Source organism: Xiphias gladius, chromosome 20 (genome assembly GCF_016859285.1).
Source record: "Xiphias gladius isolate SHS-SW01 ecotype Sanya breed wild chromosome 20, ASM1685928v1, whole genome shotgun sequence".
NCBI lineage: Eukaryota > Metazoa > Chordata > Actinopteri > Istiophoriformes > Xiphiidae > Xiphias > Xiphias gladius.
In genome coordinates, this window is record NC_053419.1 from 24,333,237 (window position 1) to 24,357,330 (window position 24,094).

Below are 24,094 nucleotides of genomic sequence, written 5' to 3' on the forward strand. Positions count from 1 at the left end.
CCACACCCATCAGTGATGTCACAGGGTCTCGACGTTCACCTGTACCTCGGCAGCAAGGCGAGCAGTTAAACCACTGGAGGTCGGTGAAGTCCAGAGTTTCAGGAGGTGGTAAGTTACCCTTTAAGATCCGTATCGCTGTTCTTCATTTTCTTATTACTGTTATTAGGATAACACCTCTCACTGTGGGATTATATGTATATATCAGTATATATACTGATGCTGTTATTGATGGCTGATGAATTATTTACTAGTGCTTCTATATATACATATAAATATTCATATTCATAAGGAATTAATAAGACTATGCCTGGGTTTTCTAGGTTGTATAAAAAACCCCTTTGCTGGTGAGATCATTTAACCACATGTTTACTGAACACGGCTGCAGGGTTGCAACTGGACCAAAATGGATTTATTAACCGTGGACTCGTTTAAATCCTTTATTAATGACTTATTAACATTTGTACCTGCAGACTTGTTGAACTTGATGATTAAAACTCTTTATCAACTGTGTATTAATATATCTATAGACTTCATGCTTTAAACTCTATTTAGTTGCTTGTGACAAAAAAACGCTAGAAACTAGGATGTGCATTTTTCACTGTTTTCTAATATTTTATAGATTGATCGATAAATCTAGACAATAATCGATCGTGAACTCCATCGATAGGTGCAGCCCTGCTGCCACAGGCTTGACAGAGCCGCTGCCTAGGCTCGTTGACAGCTAAAGCTAGTACGCATGCCCACTCCGCATAACGCCGTGATTGGTTATCGCGTCTGTCGGTCAAGGCGTTCGTCAACGTGATCGGCTGTTGTGGTAGGAGGCGGGCCGGCCCTCAGCGGCAGCAGTACACAGAGGAGCGGCGGAGTGCGGAGTGACGGGGCGTTATTTTTTACATGATTAAAACACTAAACGGGGACGAATACGCGCACGGATCCATAGAAACATATCTAAAACACCCAGTCCGTCATGGAGTCCTATGACATTTTAGCTAACCAGCCGGTTGTGATTGATAATGTAAGTATGATGTCATTCATCCACACCCAAGCCGAGGCCGCTGGCGGTGACCGTTGGCTAGCTGTTAGCTGCGTTAACTATTGTGTTACAGCTAAAACATCGGTGGCCGGCCCCGGCCGCCCTCATTCAACCTGCCATAGTTACCAGCACTGCTTTACGAGGTCCCACCCAAAATGCTAACAGCCTCTCTAGCTGCTAGTAGTTGTAGCGGCGTCTCTTGACGTGTCTAGCCCTTGGCAGGCGGTAGCTAAACCGGCTAGCTATTCTTCGTTTTGTCTGATCCTGAGTGTTGGCTGTCCGCGGAGCCGCAGCTGGATCATCACAGATCTTGACTGTATTAACGCTGTATACTTAGCGTAGCATGCTGGGCTGTCAGCAAGGGTGTGAGAGTCATCCTGAACCCTCAGCTCTACAGGATGCGGACTGTCTACGTCTGTGTGTGTAGCTAGCGCAAACAGCAGCCATGCCTTGAGAAACGGTGCGTTAACGGGGAGCTGCGGGACGTGAGAGGTCTCAAAAAGCATTGACTTCAGTTCCCTCAAAAATCTCTTTCAAATGATGAACAAAGGTGTTGAATATTTTGCCTGCTTGCTGTAGTTCGTGTGTTGTTGTGACAGTGAATTGTGCGGCAGGAGGCTGTTCACTCCTTTTTATTTTAATGGTGTTATATAGCCCCATCAGGACCTGCAGCAAACAATACAACTACCGCGAGATACAGGAGCTGGAAGATCATCTGCTCACGATGGGCAGGTCAAGATTTGAGCAAAATCATGGATTCATTTAAATTAATTCTTTCTAAATTGGTTAATTCATCCATCATTTTTATGCTCCTGAGTTGATTATTTACATTAATAGGAATCACTGGTATATACAGGTAAAGACAGAAAGCAAATATTAATTCATGAAGCCATTAAACAATTGTAGGCCTTAATTGTCCTTGGTCTTCTGTCATTCTTTGGCCAGTGTGAAGGTGTAAAAGGTTTTAAATTACATTCTGTGTGGTATTAAAAAGGTCTTTAAAAGTACTGGATGTGATTTGGTGAACCCTGCAGAAATCCTGGTTGGCACAGGGATGTTAGCATTGCAGTCGAAGGCAAGTAAACATGATGCAAAGAGGATGTCTTTGATTGCCAATTTCAGCTTTATCACCACAGCGAATGTTTTCTATTGTACCTTTTCACGTGTTTTATTTTGAAAGGCATTGCCAAAAGGGAGGGTCACAACTGCTGATAGCTGTTAACTAAAAATTGTGACCCTATTATTATGTTCAGATAGACACAGAAAGAGTCACCTCACCTGTCAGCACTCGGTTGACCTTTCAGTCTCTTGTGTCAAAAAATGACACTAGAGTGATAATATCTCCCACATGGTGAAACGAGCTACAGACATGTCAACAAACTGTTGGCATGCACAATGGCTGCAAGTTCAGCACCAAAGTAAAAATCTAATATCAACACCAATACAATCCATTCAGCTCATTTCATAGCAGCTGTACACTGTTTGTTTGTATCTGGTTTCACTTGAACCGCTAGGGCTAAACACCTTGGAATAATGCGCTCCCAAGTCAGAATTATTTTTCCTGTTCTTCCCATTATGTCGACATTGTGTGAATGCAGCATAGGTGCTGCTTTCTACAGGTAAGGCTTAGTTTAGGTTTTGGATGGGCATCAAGTTAGGGTGTGAGGAAACACAAATTAATGAAACAGAAACAGACTTTGGGTCAGAACAGACTGTTTTAAGCAAGCCATACTTGACAAAGTAGCTCTTGAGACAGAAGGGATGTGGGGCACTTGTTTTTTGGTAGCTGCTAGGGGGTGTCTGAACATGTGTGTGTGACTGCTGGTGGCCTCTGGCGGTGTCTTATGACCTCCCTCTTTCTCAAACACACTGCACAGAGATTGAAGCAAATACAGCTCTTAATTCAACCATAACACTGTGATGTTGGGCTCAAATGTCACATCTCTCTTTTCTGCAGGGTTCGGGGGTTATCAAGGCTGGTTTTGCAGGTGACCAGATCCCCAAATACTGCTTCCCTAACTAGTAAGTGTTCCTTGACGTCTTCCCACATTACTCACATTACAAGGCTCATATGAAATGTAAAACTACAGCAATTTTCATTATTGGTTAATCCACTGATTAGTTTATTGATTGAGTATATTTTTGTCTATAAAATGCCAGAAAGTTGTGAAAAATAAACTGATATTTTGAGACACGGTGTTATGTCTTGTCCAGCCAATAGTCTAAATCACAAAGATATAAAATTTACAATGGTATAAAAAAGACTAAAGCAGAAAATAGCACATTTAAGAAGCCCAGTTTGGTGTTTCTGCTTAAAAGGTGACCCAAAAAATGATATAAATCCAATTTATTATATCAGGATAAACCCCTTGAGATGTGTCATCTTGCTTTCAAGGGGGTCCCAAAACAAACAAACAAGCATAAGCACGAACAGGAAACAAATCAATACAGAACACAAGGAACAACACAGCAACACAACAGTGCAAAAAAAGATAAATAAATAAAACAATCCACTCGATAACAGAAACAGGAGAGTTCCACCTGTCATAAAAATGATCAAGCCGAGTCAGTCAGAGAGTAAGTGATGGTGTTACTGAAAACGCATTTACTTTGTTTTAAGGTTAGAGACTAAAACATTTTAAATAAACCAAATTAAGAAGAAATATGTACAGGTATCTTATTCCAATCCAAATAAATTGATTATCAAAGTAACTGCCAATTAATGCTCTGTCAATCAACTAATTGGTTATTCAACTTACTGTTTCAGCTCTAATGTAGTATCAGATATTTTGTGTTTTTAATCAATTCTGCATATGTGTTTGTGTTATGAGTACTTTATATTGTCTGAATATCTATTTCTGTGTGTGTGACACAGTGTGGGGCGTCCCAAGCATGTGCGCGTGATGGCAGGAGCCCTGGAGGGAGACCTCTTCATCGGACCCAAGGCAGAGGTAACGCACACACACAGACACACAGACACAGGCACACACACACGCGCACACACACACGCGCACACACACACACACACACACACACACACACACACACACACACACACACACACACACACACACACACACACACACACACACACACACTTGTCTTACATTAGTTGTGAGGACACTCATTGACATAATGCATTCCCTAAGCCCTTATCCCCGTAAACCTAACCACATATGCAGCTGAGAATTAAAAAAAACTCAGCCCTTATTCCCTCACCCGTCTGCAATACACCGGCGATTTGAAGCTGTGCCATTGAAATTACCAGGAAAGATGTAAAACACATTAAAAACTCTTTGGAGCTCTTGCAATACTTTCTTGCATTTGACTGTAAAATATTCATGGCAAACCCTGCAAGTTTTACACAAGATTATTGTAACATCATCGGTATCAATCAAGCTACTGAGCCAAAAATGTCACGATATTTGCAATGTGCCAACAAAGGCAGGGAAGAAGAAGACTGCTAGACTGCACATTTTTGTACCAATATGAACAAAAATCCTGGGAGCTGAGTCATTACAGATCTACTCTCCACATCTACTGCTCGGATGAATATGTAGCTCCGCCTTATTGTAGGGCCATTAGAAACTATGCTGCAACTATTGATTATTCTCCTTATTGACTGATTTGCTGATTAGTCAATAATCAGCTAGTTAATTTTCTTTCCATTCATCTTTTCTTTTCTATGAAGTGATGAACTATATCCATTATAACCACCCAGAGCAGACGTGATATATTCAGATATCTTGTTTTGTCAGGCCAACAGTCAAAAACCCAAAGATATTCAGTTTAATAGTATATATGACAAAGAAAAGCAGGAAATTGTAGCATTCGAGAAGCTGGAAGTGGGAAGTATTTTGCATTTTTGCTTAAAAAATGAATATTGAATGAAATTAAGTGAAACAAGTAATTGATTATCAAAATAGTTGCAGATGAATTTTCTGTCAGTCAATTAAACGATTGATCGACTTTGAGTTTCAGCTCTATTTTGGATTTGGTTTGTTTGCCTCATGGAAACAAGTCTTCGTCATGTTGGAGGTCACGTGCAGATTGTAGGTTTTTGTCCACGACTTCTGTCGTTTGTTCATGTTACTCCTGATTCACCACCCGTCTAAACCAGGCAGAGAAGGCTCAGTTTTCATCAGATCCCATAACGTTCTTCCATTTTGTCTCCCATGAGTCTGCTGGCAAGCACTAGTCTAGATGTCATGTGAGTTTATTTCCTCAGTGGCTCTGTTAAAGTGGTGATTTTACTCAGACAACAGCCATTGTATGTAGAGTTTCTTCCATGGTCTCTGCAGTTTTTGAAGCATGTGACTCAAACATTTCGTCCACAGAGCATAAGAGAAGAAACACACACAGAAACACTTCACAAGTTGTGTAGAAATGCACATTCAAAAACACATTCAAGCCTCCGTCGTCAGTTTTAAGTGTTGTCAGTGTTGCTTTCCGCCTTACTAATATCCTGTGGCTTTGTCTCGCCACCTCTGTATTGATCAGGAACACAGGGGCTTGTTGTCGGTGCGGTATCCGATGGAGCACGGGATCGTGAAGGACTGGAACGACATGGAGAGGATCTGGCAGTACGTGTATTCCAAGGAGCAGCTGCAGACTTTCTCAGAGGAGGTGAGCTCCTCTCCTCCTGCTACATGATAACGCGGCCACCTGTTTCTGATTCTGGAGCGTGTAATCCCGATCATGCATCTTTGCGTTTGGCATCTTTTGCAGCATCCTGTCCTGTTGACTGAGGCTCCTCTCAACCCCAGCAAGAACAGGGAGAAGGCTGCAGAGGTTTTCTTTGAGACCTTCAACGTTCCTGCTCTCTTCATCTCCATGCAGGCTGTGCTGAGCTTGTAAGAACTCCCTGCTCTGTCTGCGTATCCACTAATAGCCACCCGATATCCACTTGATCAAGTTCATCTCCTCAGTCAATTTTTGGAGCTTGTATAGTGATGTGACTACAGAAAACAGTGTTATTACGGTTAGTCACATTACGGCTGACCTACCATTCAAGGTGAAGAATGTTTTATTAGTGCTGTTAAAAAGGCCCGTTGCTAATCACGTCATACTGTATGACAGTTAACTTGCACCACAGTCTTTACTGCACAGTAGCCAAGTCTAAGTGGAATGACAGTTGTAAGACAAAAACATACATATTTATTTAAATAATAATAGTAATAATGAAAGGAAAGGTTTACAATTTTCCAAGTGTGTCTAATAAACAGCAGTCAGGTGCCCATAAGAACATTGAAACAGGTAAAACCGATTTGGAACAAATTGTTTTTGCACAGGATGAGGATGGTGAATTTTGTCCTCTATCACCTGCACTGAGACATGGAGACACACTAGGAAGGGATCTTCTATTGTCCAGTAGAAACAGGGGAATGATTTCACCATGCTAGACCTGTTTCAGTCTTCAGATGGGCACGTGACTTCACTATGTGAACCTATCCTTTAATGGCTTCGTGTCTTTTCATCGTAGAAAACACTGCGGGTGGGTTAGTGCTGAAACTGATTGTGCAGTCTGTAGTAAATGTGGTGTGACTATGGTCTGTTCCATGCAGGTACGCCACAGGCCGTACCACCGGCGTTGTGTTGGATTCAGGGGATGGTGTGACCCACGTTGTGCCCATCTACGAGGGCTTCGCCATCCCGCACTCCATCATGCGCGTGGACATCGCCGGAAGAGACGTCTCTCGGTACCTCCGCCTGCTGCTGCGCAAGGAAGGCTACAACTTCAACACCTCCGCAGAGTTTGAGGTTGTGCGCACCGTCAAAGAGGTAAGGGGGTAGGTGTGCGGCGTTGTGAACCATGAACTATGCATAACTCTGACTTTGTCTAATCAATGTGTTTCTAACTTTGCAGAGAGCCTGTTATCTCTCTCTCAACCCCCAAAAGGATGAGACTTTAGAAACAGAGAAGGCTCAGTATGTTCTCCCAGATGGAAGCACTTTAAATGTGAGTCAAATCGATTCTGAGACGTGTTTTGGAAAGAGGTTGAATATTTCCATTTTTTTTTTTTTATCAGTGAAACCCCCCCCCCCCCATCCTGACCACAAACCCCGAAATCTTATTTTCAGATCGGTCCAGCCAGGTTCCGTGCTCCAGAGCTGCTCTTCAGACCCGACCTGATCGGAGACGAGAGCTCGGGGATCCACGAGGTCCTGGCCTACGCTATCCAGAAGTCCGATATGGACCTCCGACGCACACTCTTCTCCACCATAGTTTTGTGTGGGGGATCGACATTGATCAAAGGTTGGTGTTCAGCGATGCTGGGTATGCGTGCGCTGAAAACGCCAGCCAGAACACACACGCGGAGGCGCATGTACATGTTACAGTGGGCGTTCCACACGCGGATGTCCGTGCAGACCTGGGGAGATGAACAAATTTACGTCACAGACACGCTCGTGGCAGCTCAGATTTGGAAATCATAATTTCATCTGAAGGCTCTGACATAGCGCCGTGTCAAACGTTGTTGCGGGCATCTGTAGTTACCGGCGGAGAGCAGCCACTAGTAGCACAGACAGAATTCTGCAGCTCTGGAACGCGGCTACAGCCGTGGTAATTGTAATTTGTTGGCAGTGCCACATCGCTGGACAACCATGCGTCGGCCTGCGTTTTATGTCGCAGCGCTGTTGGTCTGTTTATCTGTGTCGTTCACCCTGCAAGGTTTCATGAATATGTCCTGTCCTGAGTATGAGCAACCTGCATCAGAACAAGCTAATACTTCGGTTACATTTGATGGTCATCTCCGTGAAAGGGCTGCGATGTTTCCCGACGCAGACGGCGTCTTTTAGTCTTTTAGCCGCGCGCACGCACTGACTCCATTTGATTTCTTTCAGGTTTTGGGGAAAGACTACTAACTGAAGTCAAGAAGCTTGCACCCAAAGACGTGAAGATCAAGGTGGGTCCAGAAATCAGTGCTGTTGCTTATATGGCTGGACTGACAGGTGCTCCCTGATGTTTACCGGCTAGGGGTGTGTCACGGCTCTCTTCATAGTGATGGTCATGATGGTAATAGTCAGCACTGTGTATTGTGCTCTGCAAAGATGTGTATTATTGACCTGTGGGTGCTTTTTATTTCTCTGTCCAGATCTCTGCTCCCCAAGAGAGGCTCTATTCTACATGGATTGGGTAAGAATGCAGTTCCCAGCATCCAGTCATAGCTTCACACTCTTCACCTTTCAGTGACATCTGCTGTTGCGAATGAAAAATACGGCACCTGCTTGATGTGTGTTTTTTTAATTTTGGTGTGGGTGTGGTCAGTGCTCCGCCAGGGCGAATCGCAGACGCACCTGCGTGCCTGACCACGTGTTTGTGAGGAAAACTGTTTTTAGTTGCTGATACTTGAAATGCCGCTCTTTAACTGAGCTACAGAATATTGGCTTGTCCACACAGAGCTAACTTTAGCTTTGATTGCGACAGCAGCTGACAATTAAAAGTGGTGCTTGTGAAAGCCCAGATGTGATGCGATGCGTGTCAAAACACCCACGCCCGTCGTCCTGCGCGTCGGCGGCGTCAATTCTCCAGAAACACAGTAGTTCCATCACATTCTATCAGACCCGCAACTCTTTCTTGTCGATAATTTTTCGATCAATCGTTTAGTCTATAAAATGTCAGACAGTAGTGAAAAATACAGAATTTCTCATAGACCGAGCCGATGTCTTCAAACCTTTTTCTTCACCTGTTTCTACCACTTGAGTTTGCAGTTATGTCGGTGTCTTTTATGGAGAGAAATAAATGAGTCTCAATACTGTTGACAGATGTGTGCTTCTGCCACAGTATATGTACAATACCGACTCTTACTCAGCTAGGCTGTATTTACCTATTTCATTTCTAAATGTAATTATGTATTTTATATTTATTCAAATTAGGTTGCGTTTGTGGATCAGAAGATTCGTAAAACACACATTTGTCACCAGTATTGACCCTGATCTCTCCCTGTAGCTCTGCGACCTTTGTGACAAAGTTTGTAATCTTCCCTTTCTTCCCTCCCGGCAGTGGCTCTATCCTGGCGTCACTGGACACCTTCAAAAAGATGTGGGTGTCGAAGCGGGAATACGAAGAAGACAGAGCACGTGCCATCCACAGGAAGACGTTCTAGTAGGGGCCGGCGCCCCGCGAATGCCCCCAGAACTGCCCTCAGACCCCCCATCATACTGTCGGAGACTCCAATAGTCCTGCACCTGTCCTCTTCTTCGAAACCACTGTCAGCCTACTGCTTTACCCCCACCCACCCCCCACCCCCACCCAGAGAACCGTACGTTTATGTGTGGGTGTTTCCATATTTGCCTCCTCGTTCATGCGCCTCCTTTTCTCCCTGTTCTTCCTGCTGACGGTGACAGCACCCATCAGCTCCCACCCAAACATCCGAAACGTTGACAGACAGAGGGCCGTCAGGGTATCTCAGAGGGCAATGGTTAGCACTGTGGACTCTTACTGCAGGCCATGCTATTCTCTAATTTAGTCCACATTGAAGTATTGGTATTGCTCTCTTGCCTACAAAGCCCTGCAAGGTGTAGAATATCATGAAATGTCAATAAACGTGAATGTTTTTCTTTTTTCTTTTTTTTTTTTGCTACTGTTGAAATTTCCATTCCAAACCGAAGATTTAGATTTTTGTTTGATGTCCATTTTGTAGATTTTTTTTTTTTTTTTTTCAAAGTTTCTGTAACGCATTAGCTCGTACAGAACAAAGGTTTGAAGTACTAGAGCGGCATATAGTGCTAGTGAGGTAACGATAACCACTGTATTATATATCTGGCCTAAAATGCACAGTTGTTATCTAAAAGTTGATGCGGTTAATTTATCATCCAACTGAAGGACGCGACGTCACCTCTTATTATCTTCTCTGAGGTTATTACCAATGAAATGTTTCTACGTAAACATGACATCACGTGTTTGTGGCGATTATTGTTCAGTTTGGTCGTTTTGTCGGCTTTTTGTTTCAGCCGATGGGATTAAAACTAAGAAATGCCTGGTTTTTTGGAGTTTTTTTTACATTTGGTTTCCTCGTTTACAGCAGTCAAGATGAACACTTAAAGGTGAAATCCGTTATTTTACAACCCGGGGCCATTCCGACTCTGGGTCCTCCTTTGCTCTCAACACCTTGTATCTTTTGGGGATTTGGTAAATGCGACTCTGGTAAAATAAAGCACAGTGAGCCAATTAAAACTTTCCGCACAACCTTCGGTTTTACAGAAATTGTTTCAAACACAACTGGATGTTGATTAGTCGATTGACAGAAAAATAATCAGAAACTATTTTGATAATTGTTTCAGTCATTTTTCAAGCAACAACTAATCGGCACATTAACTGATAATTAACATAAATGTTAGTTGCAGCCATATTTTTAACATTTATGTTGATGTCGATTCTTTTCTCGAAAATGTAGGAGAATGGTGAAATATGCCTTTTGTGATTTCCCAGAGATCAGGGTGTCATCTTGAATTCTTTAAAGGACCTGACCAACTGTCCAAACCCTAAATCCATTCAGGTCACTGTCCAACATGACGGAGATTTGAGAACCTAAACCTGTTGTTTGGCAGTTTTGCTTGAAAATTGTTTTAAATGATAAATCAAGTATCCCAATAGTTTCCTAACTTTCATTTGTTTTCCTTTTCAAGTGTTTGGAACGACTCCTGTAAAACTGAAGTGTGTTTAGAAAGCTGTCGGAGGCCAGTGCTGCTTGCACCAATGTGTCTTCTTTTGCCAGAGTGTCTCAGACTAGAACACAGGTGTTGAGTGAAAAGTTAGCGTGACCCAGAGTCACAGTGGAGTCAGTAACGAGCGAGAGGCCCAGGTTGGAAAAAATACGGGATTTTTTTCCCCTTTAAATGTTTCTGAGTACAACATTCAGCCGATATGATTTAGAAAAAAAAAAAAAAAAAAAAACTAGCTGTCCGACCCCCCCGACCCCCCACCACCACTCCTCTATTAGAAACTCGGTTAGAGATCTCCACCGTCGCTCACAGAGACATGAGGCCAGGCTCTGGAGTCTGGATAAATAAACACTGAGAGGCCACAGAAAGCTGACATGGCTGATGATTCGTTTTCGTATCCCCCCCCCCCCCCCACGTAGTAGCAAAAGTCTGGGTCTTATGATTTCCCTGCATCTCATTGGCAGTGAAGTCCACACGTGTGTCCGCCTTACTCCGACCGCGTCAGCGCCGGAGCGTCCACGTCGTCTGCTTATGGGTGTTTTTGAAAATGGTTGGGAAAAAAAATAAAAAATACAACAGGTTGTAAAATGTCATCAGCCTTGTGTACAGTGGAATGCTTTTCAAAAACAACCACCACAAAAACCATAGGATAACAGACTAAAAATGTACAAAACTGTTTATTCAAGTGTTTGCTTTTACTTTTCGTAAATTCAATATAATAAATAAGTTAATGGCTGCTGCTCGAATGTCTCATCATTGATTTTTCACTTGTTTCTGGACTCGTCTGGCTGGTAGATAGGATCCCGTACACACACGTAGACGGTACAAACATTAAGCAGAATACTTCAGAGAGGATTCGGACCCTTTCCACTTTTAGGTTTAACGCAACGTAGACTAAATCCCCGTTTAGACCTTAGACTGCAGCTCGGCTAATGGCAGAGCCACGGCCCCTGTGTCTTCACACAGTGTTTGTAGGCATTTCTAGTACGGATCAGGTTTTGTTGCTGATGAGCTGCAGATAGTTTTTGACACATAATTTCAGACAGACTTCCATTTCTAAAAAAACAGCTTCTCGAAAAAAGCAAACAAAAATGAACGAGACGTCACTGATTATTACGTGTAGAACTCATTTTCAAAAAAGTCCAATTAAATGTATAAACTGAAGTGTGGAAAACGCGACGGGGTCTGAATACGTGATGAAGCCGCCGCAGGGCCCAAAACAGCACATGTCCCCCTCGCATACGTACGGAGGAAAAGGCAGCAGCGGAAAACTAAAACCATGATATATGAATAAACATAAAAACTCTGAGGCCACTGAGAAGAACTGACTTTCGACTTTTGTTGGATCGTGTCGCTGGTTCTGGTTTTGAAACAGAGCTTCTAACAAACGATATTTTTTGCTCCATTTTAACTGCAAAGTTTCTTAAAATCCCGACAGGATTTCGACGCTCAGGACGTCAGGAGACTCTGTGATGATGATTGGAGATAAAAACTACACCCTCCGTTGTCTCTTATTAGAAAAATAATCCCCACACTGTTAAATATTTCCCAGGATTATAAATGCAACAGTTCGGTCAGATTCATCTCATCAGGCCTTAACTACTTCCCAGTGTGTAATAATTCCCATACTTATTTACTTATGACTTTAATTTTAATACCTGGAATGATATTTCTGATGGTTTGTGTTCAGTCGTGCTGTATGTCTGGTCGCCACCAGATGTCAGTCTAACGGCATCGATGTGAATAATGTGGGTCGGACCCGCTCCTGAGCCACTTTATTACACCCTCCCAACTAAAACCAAACCAGTCTGATCCCGCGGTCCTGCGGTAAATCCTCCTTCCTGGAAGTTCTGATGCTCAGTTTGTGCTGAAGCCGTTGCGGAGGCGCCGGGCGTCAGGCGATCACCGTGGAGGTCGCGGTTTGTGCCCCCGGTGAACTGTGCCGCATTACACTGACAGGTGTTTCTATTATTTTGTCCACCCCATTCATATCGAGGAGGCTAGGCTGAATTAGAGCAACACCTCGGCTGGGTGGGTAGACCCAAGCGCGTACACTAACCCCGACCCAGTGAGATCCGTCCAGACCTTCTGAGAACCACCGCATCCGTTTCTTTGTCCCCTCGAGCACGTGAGCGTCCAGCCCCCCCACCCCTCCTTTCTCTTCACCCGGGCTCTCCTCCATCTTGGGACCTCTCTGGGCACATGGACAGCGAGCGTTCCCGGCGACTGCCGTTCGACGAAGAAACGCAGACGGCTCCTCTGCTGGTACCATATGAAGTTGGCCACATTTTCATGAGGTGAGGAGGTGAGAGGAGCGAGTCAACAGGTGGGGAGACACAACGCTGGGGATTTAATCAGTCTCCTCTGCCTGTTTCTGCTCCCTGACCGTGAACTATTGAACGAGCACAGATATTTAGCGGCCTGCTCGCACGGTACTGGACACGTTTTTGGCACAGTGACGCGCATCCGCTGTGCGCTCTGATCTCTCCCCTCGAGATGTGCCCTCTAAAATCCGGCAGCACTGTGAGAGGGCGAGCGCGCAGGGTAGCGACGCCCGGCCTTACGGCGTAAATCAGCCGCCGGCCAAATACCGACCGGTTCCTCCTGGTGCTTAAATGTAGCTACAGGTGGAAGAAAACGAGACGATGAGGAACGAGCAGAAATAAATTGTACCAGCATCTGAGTATTTTTGTAAATACTGGGCACCTGCAGGTGCAGCGCTGGGAAACGAGAGTGAAGTTTAAGGAAAAATGGGGTTGACAACCTTTTTCTTGCCGTGTAATTGAAGAGTAAACGCAGGAGAGCGGCCGGACGTCCTGCGGCAGTTTTTCCAGAGGGTCAAAGGTCAAGTGGTCAAGCGGTCCATAGGAGACGTCTCCCTGATGAATTAAAGAGATTAAAAAGCAAAGCGTCACGCTGCAGGGGGATTTTCCACAACCCGCAAACCCCCACGTAGTTCTTCTGGTGACTGGTCCATAAAGCAGGATTTATTAACCGTCAGCAAGTTAATTACCGATTACAGACCTCGGTCCCCAACTTCTCTGTTGTGAAATTTGTAAAAAAAAACATGGTGAATCTGTAGCTAAAAGTGAATTTTAAAAAGCAAAGACGGTCTTGTCCCTGCTGGGGAGGACTTACAAGTTTTTCATCCCGTCCAACTGATTCCCATTCACATCCAATAACAGCCTCAAACCAGGATGAAGCCTGTTGGTGGTCTGTTGTCTCCCATTATAGTCTAACATTATCTAATTAGCTCAGCGTGTGTGTGTGTGTGTGTGTGTGTGTGTGTGTGTGGGTGTGTGTGTGTGTGTGTGTGTGTGTGTGGGTGGGTGTGTGTGTGTGTGTGTGTGAGCGCATGCGCCTAACTTCCTCCGTGAGCACCCTCTCTGCTCTGTACGCATGAGAGAAGAAATCGCGCTCAGCTCACTGATTTGTGAAGTGGCCTCAGGTCGCGCTGCCGAATGCTGGAACATTTCACACGTCGCACTCCTGGGCAGACATTTACTGCGGCGCAACACATCCCACGGTCACATCACGACAGTGGAGGTGTGAATATACAACTAATAAACACTTCTACCGTTGTCTCTGTCGTCTTTTTTCAGACGGATTCGTTTTTTTCTTTGTGTGAGCATGTTTTAAAGGGACAGTCTGACATTTTTTGGTAAGTTCGCTTTTTTACCTTCTGGCTGAGAGTTACGTGAGAAGATTGATCCCACGCCCACGTCTATAAAAAATATAAATATGAAGCTACAGCAGCAGCTGCTTAGCTTAGTTTAGCATAAAGACTGGAAACTGGGGTGAAACAGCTAGCTTAGCTTAGCATAAAGACTGGAAACGGGGGGGAAACACCTAGCTTAGCTTAGCATAAAGACTGTAAATGGGGGGAAAGCTAGCTTAGCTTAGCATAAAGACTGGAAACGGGGGGAAACAGCTAGCTTAGTTTAGCACAGAGACTGGAAATGGGGGAAAGCTGTCTTATCTTAGCATAAAGACTGGAAACGGGGGGAAACAGCTAGTTTAGCCTAGCATAAAGACTGGAAACGGGGGTAAACAGCTAGCTTGGCTTAACATAAAGATTGGAAAAGGGGGGAAGCTAGCTTAGTTTAGCCTAAAGACTGGAAACGGGGGGAGAGCTATCTTAGCTTAGCATAAAGACTGGAAACTGGGGGGAAACAGCTAGCTTAGCTTAGCATAAAGACTGGAAACTGGGGGGAAACAGCTAGCTTATCTTAGCATAAAGACTGTAAATGGGGGGAAAGCTAGCTTAGCTTAGCATAAAGACTGGAAAAGGGGGGAAACAGCTAGTTTAGCTTAGCATAGAGACTGGAAATGGGGGAAAGCTATCTTATCTTAGCATAAAGACTGGAAACGGGGGAAAGCTAGCTTATCTTAGTATAAAAACTGGAAACGGGGGGAAACAGCTAGCCTGGCTCTGTCCAGCTCAGTCTGTACAAAACCCCAAATGCTGTAACGACAGGTTGTGGTTCTAATGAGCTTTAGAGGAGCTCAACTCATTCCACCAGTTCCTCGAGGAACGTTGCCTTTCTGCCTCCGCCGACATTCTTCCTCCATTCGACTTTGCTCCTCGTCCGGTTTCGCATAAACACATAATCACAGCCATCAAAATGAAATGACTTGCGATCGTCCTCCATGGGGGCGACGTGTCATTCGGGGCAAGTGAGGCAAAGCGCCACCTGCTGGCAGCAGAAAAAAGTGTGGTTTTATTCTGTTCCTTTATTCTGTTCTACAGTTGAAGCTCAGTGTCTGATAGAATAGTTTTTTTCATTGGTGTTTTAACTGCTCTTGGCTGGATAGGTCTCTACGTGGGGACAGCCTGCCCCCCCCCCCCCCAGAAAGTGAAGTTCCCTGAGTGGGAAAACAGCCCCACACATGTCCATAGTCTTTGGTAATAAAAGCAGATGGAACAAATTTGATATTATTATCTTCACAGGGCAGAACTGAAAGTCTGACTTTAGAAGACAAAATTTGAGATTAAACTCCTCAGTGCCAGCAGCTGCAGGAGCCTGTAATAAACCACACCGGGTAAAAATAATCACAGATTAAATGTGGAGCGGTTCTCCGGGAAAACATGTTGTTTTGGGTTATTTTGTCTTTTGCCTCTGGTGCGTCGCTGGGCAGGGCTGGTACCTGGTCATGAACAGCCTCTCAGGATCTCAGACACCTTTCCGAGAGGATCAACAAACAGCAGGAGTCTGCAGACGAGGCGGCAAACACAGCGACCCAAGCTGACTGCACCTACAAACTGAAGCGAGAACAGTCGGATTAGCACCGGGTTTGAGCCGTGTGGAAAATGTGAGGCGGTGTATCATGTCAAACTGTAAATACAGAAACGTTCTGGTCTTGCATCTGTCCACAGTTCCACCTCAAAACGCCACTGGTCCGCAGGATAATCCTCCATCTCGCTTTGCTTTCTGAGTTTTCTTAGGCCGACTCCGGCTGTGGATGCCCGGATGAACATGCAGGGTGATCAGGTCAGCCGGCAGCTTGACCCAGATGTGGATCCCTGCGCGGTCAGTCATAATGGCGTCTGAATACTTACGTCAATGTGATGGCTCAGTTTTTTTCTTTTGAATACATTTGCAGAAATTCTTAGAATTCTGTTTCTGCTTTGTCATGACGGGGTGTGGAGGGTGGACTGACGAGGGAGCAGCATAAAGCTGCAGCGTAAAACAAAATGTGACGAAAGTGAAGGGGGTCTGCAGACTCTCTGAATGCAGTGCACGTGAAGCCTCTTTAGTCTGCGCTGGTGATACAATGGTGACAAGACAAGAGACGACCTCCGAGGCCGAGCGGCCGGAAGAGGGACAACACGCAGCACGGCATCAGACAGATCCAGCTGCCAGGCGTCTATTCTCTGCACGCGCAGACGACTGGAAGGACAAAACGCCACAAACCACGTTCGGATCAGGGGCTCGGGCTGATTTCCCACGGGGGGGACTGTCCTGTCCGGCAGTGGCCCGGCTCATCGCCCCCCCCCACCATCCCTGTAAACCTCAATTACGGAGGCTTACCGTGCCGGCAGATCCTTTTCTGAGGAAGTAGTGCGGCGGACTGGCCAGCAACCATCTTTGCAGGAAATCCTAGAGAATGTGCCTGTTTCTGTCTGATGAGCACAGTCACTTCGAGTGATGATTTGTCTTATTTATGCTGCAGCGCGTGTGTGTGTGTGTGTGTGTTGAAGATGCCGCAGGAATCCCTGTGATTTAACTTGACAAGTACACAGAGATAAGATAAGATTTTCCCCACCAGCTGTTCAAGTCCCTGACAACAGGGCTGCCGGAGGGGGGGCAGAGGCAGCTCGCACAATGCAGCAGCAGCAGCAGCAGACAATTTGAGACTGAACACAACTGCACAAGGGAGGGGGGGGATCAGCTTGCCAGGAAAACGCAGCAAGCTCCAACTGCAGAGGGATTTCGCTTGGCTTTCGCATGGGTGACTCACTTTGCATACATTAGCATTAGTTTGATTTTTAAAACGAATAAACAGAGAGATGAACAGAGGAGATTTAAGTGGTCAGTTGTTTCAGAGAAGAAGAATCAGACAAAGATGTCGACTGGAGATAAAAAGTGAAGCTGCCTGAGAGGAGAGGGAGCAGAGACAGGAGAGATTTTTCTTCTTTCTCCATCTCCCCTTGTGACTGAATGGTAAAACAGAAAGCACCGCCATCTCCCCCCGTCCCCCGTTTCCTTGGTTACCTGTGATAGCACACAAACACACACAGACACACACGCACACACACACGGCTGCTATTTGTGAAAGTCACACACACATTGAGTGAAGGAGCATCTACCAGGCTGGCATGAAGAGTGGTGGAATAAGTTTCGTGAAAGCCGTCCTTTAAACACCCGACGTACCAGTTTGATTGCCACACACACACACACACACACACGCCACAAAACTGTATATCTGGTTCAGTGAGCAAATGTAGTCGTGACAGCAGGAACAGTCTTGACGTGAAGCCCAGTTTTACACTGTGATAAGTCCGGATGGGTACAAGTTTATCAGGGTTTCCATCCACCTGTTTTGATGCCCGTTTTCAAATTTCATCAGAAAAACCTGAGTGGAAACGCTGGGAGTTCGCAAGGGATCTCGCAAATGTCGCAAAAGGTTTTTCCTCTCGTCCGAGGTCTAAAAGCCGTTGTGTGGATAAAAGATAAAGCAGACGTGGCGACGAAACGCTGACGTAGATGAAGCGTGAGGTGAGGAAACCGTTGGGTCTGTGAGGAGCCGTGAGGAGGCTGGAACGTTCCTCGCATCAACACATGGAACCAACAGAAACGTCAGGTTTCCATCACGTTCTCCACGCGGTTCCCCATCGACCGAGCTTCGACTGCAGCTCTCTTAACGAACCTCGTCTCGCCACGTCCTCTTCTTCTGCGGTGGTTTAACGGTGGCGACTGCAGAATCAACCAGATAACAGTGGTAAATGGAGAGAAGTATTAATCTGCAATTTCTTTTACTGGTTTTCTTGAAATTTGGGTCAAATTTGTGCCACATTTGGAGGGAAGCTTGGAAATTTAATTCATTTTCCTTTAGTATTTACAGTTTGGATTGTGAACATGTTTGTGGATGGAATAAATGTGATGACGCACGGCCAGGACAGAGAGTGTTGCATTGTGGGTCGTCTATAATGAGTCTTTTGCAGTCAGTCAGCACTAAAGTGGTTGCCCGGTTCAACTTGGGAGATTTTCTGATGGTCACTGCAGAAACAGACAAGAACTACAGCTGAGAAAACAGTGAGAAATGCTGTCGGACAAAATGACCCATCTGACTGGAGGGAGTCGGACTCTGTGACTGAAAGGCGGGATTTACCTTCAGGTCTTATAATACGGGTCGTCTGACTGTAAAGGCCCACTGGGACACGAGGTTTGCCCTGCTTCATTTACAGTGAATAGGCATGCGATGCGATTCGCAAGGCACTGTGGGATTCCAGGCAACGAAGGACGTGAAAACGAAGTTTCCAGGCGGATTGGACCCTCATTTAAAATTTTTTAAACTTGATGGAAAGTGGGGGGACATTTGCCCGGAACGCCAGTAGCGTCGTGCCGATAAGTCGACAGAGGAAAAGAGCCACGGCGGTCGGACGGCAGGTCCAGTGTTTACCTGCCGCCACGCCCACGGCAGCGAGCAAGAAGCGGTGGAGGAGCTGGCGCGAAACTTGTTTGCCTTCGGCGGTTCTTCGCTGCCAGCACGTCAGATTTCCCCTCGATCTGGAACCAGATACGCGACTAATCGGTCTGCGAAAAACGTGGGGATCAACATCCATGGCGATGCGGTGAAACAACACGGCGAAACCCACAGTATTTGGATTCACATCAAACATCCATCAGTGCCAAGTGTGTAACAAACACGAGCTCCATTACGCTTGTTTGTTTTGAGTAGTCACCCTGTGAATTGTTTGCACGTACACAATTCAAACTCTGCTACGCAAACACACACACACACCCGGATTTAAATACAGCAGCAGTGAAATTCATCTAATGAGCCACCACTTAACTGGGTGGTCACTGTGCTCTTTAACTGTGCCGGGAGCCGTTTGCTGAGGCTTCTATTCACTCTTCGCCAGACTCAACCACCACTCTGACTCTAAGTTGTCGGAGTAATTGCACGTTAAGCCGTCTGTCAGGTTGAAGGACCATACTGCTGATTTTGCCCGCGTGAGTGCAAACTGTTGACCTCAATCAGAAACCGATCCTTCGAAAGGTCCACCCACATCAAACGTGCATAAATTGATTTTTAAAAAAGAGAGACCTGAGCCCAGTCAGACCAGACCCAGAGAGAGATTTCCAAAAACAATTTGCTTCAAAGACCAATTTATAGATATGATGTAAAGTCCTATTTTCACCACCTGCACCAACAATACCCTAAAACCTCCTGTAACCAACTAACCAACCAATTTAATTCAAAAAAGTAAGTAAGTGCCGTTTAATAGCATATGTTTTTGATATGGGTTACAGATGTCCTAAAATATTTTCACCTGTAGTGATTATGACGTGGGGGAATTGTTCCTGCTCCAGGGCAGAGGTTGTTGCCAAGTTTGGCTCAGCTGTTGCCAAGCAAGACAAGGGCATTTTTGACTTGGGTCTTTAACCTGCACCTTTTACTGGGGTTCTGTTACTGCAAAAGAAATGATGAAGTAAACTATGATAAAAAGACTCCAGCTGTAATAAACCAGAATGATCCTAAAAGGCATCAGAAGGGTTCACGGCAGCAGTTGTGTGTAAGCGTATTGCTGGTGCTTTGTCCTGGCAACAAACGCACATGTGACTGCCGACGTGTCCCTCCTCCACGGCAACAGGAGGAACGATGACAGTGGCCCGTGACTCTTTCAGCGCACATATGGCATGTGAGTGTTGCACTGGGATGGAAAAACCTGCGCTAACCGATGCTTTTGTCCACTTGTTTTTAGCAGAAACAAACACAACACGGACACAACATGACCTTTTAAGTTGGTATGTTGAACTTGTTATCAAACAGTTGCTTATCATCCAGCAGTTACAAAGCAGAGCAGAGCAGATCCTTCATCTGGATCTGGTGTCTGTGTCACCTGATGAATCTAAGTCCAGTACTCCCTCTCTCTTAGCTCTGGTTTTGGTCTCCACCAGCTCCTGATGGAAACATCTGGGTCTTTAGCTGCTAAATGCTCCGCTACGTTCGCCAGCTGGTCTCTGACTGTGTCTGTCTGCTGTTTGCTGCTGAGCGGGCAGTAGACAGTGGCTTTTTACAGCTGTTTCTCTGAAAACATCTGCCTGCCGCGGCTGAAAACGAGGCTGTGAGAGCGGTGAGACTGAACCGGAGCAGTAAAGTTCTGGTCTGGACAGATTAACAATGAGCTGAGACCGACTGTAAAGCTCCGTGAAGCCGAGGGGAAGCTGCAGATTCGTCACCACCAGACACGCCTTTCACATTTCATCCATTGTTATTACAAAGAATATCTATTGTAGCTGCTTTAACAATATCAGAGGTCCGGGCCTAAAACTGAAACCCGTTTTTTTTTCAGTTGATTTTATTGTGCCCATCATTGGCTTCACTCCCCTTTATGATTACTGCCACTGGGCTCACAAACTCTTGTCATTAGCTCCGTAAAGAAAATTCAGCTGCTGTTGTCAAACATCTGTCCTGGCTGGAGAAGGTACGCTCCTGCGGAGTCTTTACTCCTCCGACCTCTCCAGCTCCGACTCCTCTCGGCGTGGTGTCAGCCGCCGGAGCAGAGAGAGGTCAGCTGTTTGGAAACAAATGTGTCCGCTGCTGACATCCGCACTTAGCTGACGGCGAGGAGCGGCGTCAACACTGCCCTGTCATTTCCCCCCCGCAGTGAGCAGGGACTCCAACTGAACCAGTCTGTCACCCGCAAATTTTAAATCTGGCCCCGTGTGGGCCCTCAACGAGCTGCTCAGCAGGCAGGGGGACGGATTTCCGTCCCCGGCTCCACCGTGTCCTGTTTTCCTCACAGTTTCATCCGGGGACGGTAGAGCCGCTAACGGAACAGACAAGCCAAACATCTGTTGTTTTGCTGCGACACACCTCTGCTAAACGGAGATAGATTGAGGATTTACATCCCCCGGATTAAGCAAATCTGGGAAAAGAAAAAAAAAAGAGAGACGATAAGTTAGGATAAAAACAAAATTACTCGTAGTAAGTGGAAATTAATAGACAGGAAGTTCAAATTTAGAGTAACTATCTCATAAGTTTAACTTAGTATGTCATAGTTTTGACTCAACATTTAATTCTGTTATGCATAACTTTTAATCTCTTTTTCCTGGCAGGGATGGGCATCTATAGCTCTCCCTAGACGTGTGCATCTAATGTTTGGAAATGCCACAGTAGACCTAAAAAACACTCTGCAGCTGCTGTTCCACCGAGGCCCGCTTTATCCAGACGACCCTACAGACATGGCCACGCTCCAGACAGAAATGTCGGTGCAGCATCAACCCTCTGATGCTTTGCCCAGTTAGCATCAGTTCGACGCTGAAAATAAACACCGATAAATTCCAGGACTTTTTTCTCCTTAATTGTCAGCTGGTCTTCAGGTTTGCCCCAAGCTTAAGCCATTAAAAAAATCTCTAGCAGGACTGTGATTATAGCACCACATCCCCCGTGACTCACTGCTTTTCTGGCAAACAGATGCATTTACTAATCTAGCAAACTAAAAAACGTGGTTCAACCCAACCTTTATTTGCTGACTGCAGGAGCTTTTTGTCCAAAAACGTTATCTTCAGTGCCGTTTTCATATGTTGCCTGTGAGTTTTCGCACATATACTCTGAGGAATTCATCTTAAGTAGTAATAATATTGCTGCTTACTTTTTCAGGCCTTTAGGCCACACAGGATGACAGCTGAGCCATATCCATGATCGCTGAACAAATTCAATTTTCCTGAGGAAAACTGTGAGGTGCCCTTAAAAGCGTGTCAGAAACCCAGAAAGTAAACATTGAAGGTTTAAAGGTTATTATGTGAAATATATTTTTCCACTGTGTCTATTGTGAATGGCTCATTTATAAATCTATTACCTGGAAAGGAGCTCTTTCACCCCATCATTACCCTGCAAAGCCCTACCAGACACCGCCTTATGTCAAGCCTGGCCTCCATCTGCTGCGGCTGCCCTTGGGAAAGTCTCCCGGGGGCAGCCGCAGCAGCCCTCCGCTGGAGCAACGCGCCTGTCCATATGCTACAGGCAGCCAGTCTTACTTTAGAAAAACCAAGGACCAGGGCCTATGTCTGCTGTAGCACGCCCACAATACCGGGAAGCAGCACCGGCGCAGAGGTAGGTCGTTGGTCCCGGCTGATGGCTGGTAATGACAGCCGGGACTGCGAGGACACGCGCTGTGAAATACTCACTAAACACTCACTAAAGCAAGGTGTGAAGTATGTTTACCTAAAGGATCCTATATCTTGTTGTCTGAGAGTAAATTGTTCTTTTCCAATTTGGAGATTTTTTAGTACAAACGCTGCGCGCCACAAGACCACACAACACAGAAAGTACATTTTCCACAGTTGTTTTAATGACACGGCCACAGTGAACTGACAAACTAGACAGAGAATTCAGCAAAGGAGAGGATGCGCAAAGAACTCACCGACTGAAACAGTTAGTTACAGACACACTCCCTGATAGCGTCCCGCACGTTCCTCCCAGCTTATGGAGGACCATTTTAACCAAAAAAGAAATTGAAAGGTAAGATGGAAAATCAAGCAGCAAATGGAGATCAATAATTATTCTACACCACTACTAAGAGTAGTCAGGTACCACCGGGGAAACTGAAAACGGAATCCGGGTGTTCAAACGACATTTGGATATTGTGAAATGTTCATTGAAATAAAACAAAGTAAAAACTGTAGAATGGAGAAGCAAAAATACAAATGATCAGAGTGAAAGGTACAACGGATCAGCTTAAATTGGCATTTGTGATGTAAACAGAAAACCAAAAAATATATCAGAAAATTGCAAAGGGAAAGTGAACTTTAGGATACAATGTCTTTTTTAACATCTTGCTTTTGGAACCACGATTTCAAAACAGCGAGCTGGGAGGAGATCTGGGGAGACTGGGGGGCGCCACCGAGCGCTTTAACAAAAATAAAGCAGGGATCGCATGTTGAAAATGCCTCTTGGTCGGTTGCCTCTGACTCTTCAGTCCATTGCCTGGTGTCGGGCCCGGCAGCTGCTACAAAACGCGCCGAGTCCTCAGCGTTTTGAACATTCCCACAAAGTTTCATCTCATTCAGAAAAAAAGTAAGGCTGAGTGGCATCGATAAGAACTACACTTTGTCCTGTCTACGACTCAGCCACTGAAAACAGGAGAGAATCCGTTCAAGTTTCTAAAATCTCTTTCTCTAGACGCGCTCGTTCAGTGGTTTATAATGACCAGCTTCGCAGCTTATGAGTTGTACATATACATTAACGTTTGGCAGCCTCATTTACCTCCGCTGTATTTAAGTCGTCAGGCAGCGATCATCTCCGCCACACTTTTAAAATGCTCACTAAGGGCATGCTTATCAACAGTGTTCAGTATAAAGATGTCATTTACACTCTGAAAAGTACATATAAAACACATGTATGACAATAAGCTGTTTCCATTTCCACCGTAGAGATGATTCCTTCAGGTTCAGAAATTGTCCGTTTATCGTACTCTGACTGAGTTTTCTTCTTCATCTTTGTCTCATCCACGTTTTCCATATTTTGTCGTGAGTCAGCGCTGACAACAGATCTTGCTAACCCCGTCTCATGGGACAGCGATTGTCCAAAAATAGCTTAATAACTGGTCTGTAACTACGCACGGCTCTTGTCGAAGAGATGCTCTGTATGTGGAGAGTTTGGACGGTTTTGTATTTTTTATTGCCTTTCCAAAACCAAAAATACACGAGCAAAAATGTAGAGAATGAA

General features: G+C 45.2%; 1 protein-coding gene across 1 annotated transcript; it reads left to right on the plus strand.

The window, feature by feature from the left end:
• The first annotated feature begins 764 nt into the window (after positions 1 to 764).
• actr1b (actin related protein 1B) lies at positions 765 to 11,432 on the plus strand. Its single transcript, XM_040156649.1, has 11 exons — positions 765 to 1,015; positions 2,991 to 3,055; positions 3,909 to 3,984; positions 5,534 to 5,659; positions 5,762 to 5,886; positions 6,598 to 6,814; positions 6,900 to 6,992; positions 7,115 to 7,289; positions 7,877 to 7,938; positions 8,128 to 8,168; positions 9,036 to 11,432. The coding sequence occupies exons 1-11, from the start codon at positions 968 to 970 to the stop codon at positions 9,136 to 9,138; spliced, it is 1,131 nt and encodes a 376-aa protein (XP_040012583.1). The 5' UTR covers positions 765 to 967; the 3' UTR covers positions 9,139 to 11,432.
• The last annotated feature ends 12,662 nt before the right edge of the window (positions 11,433 to 24,094 follow it).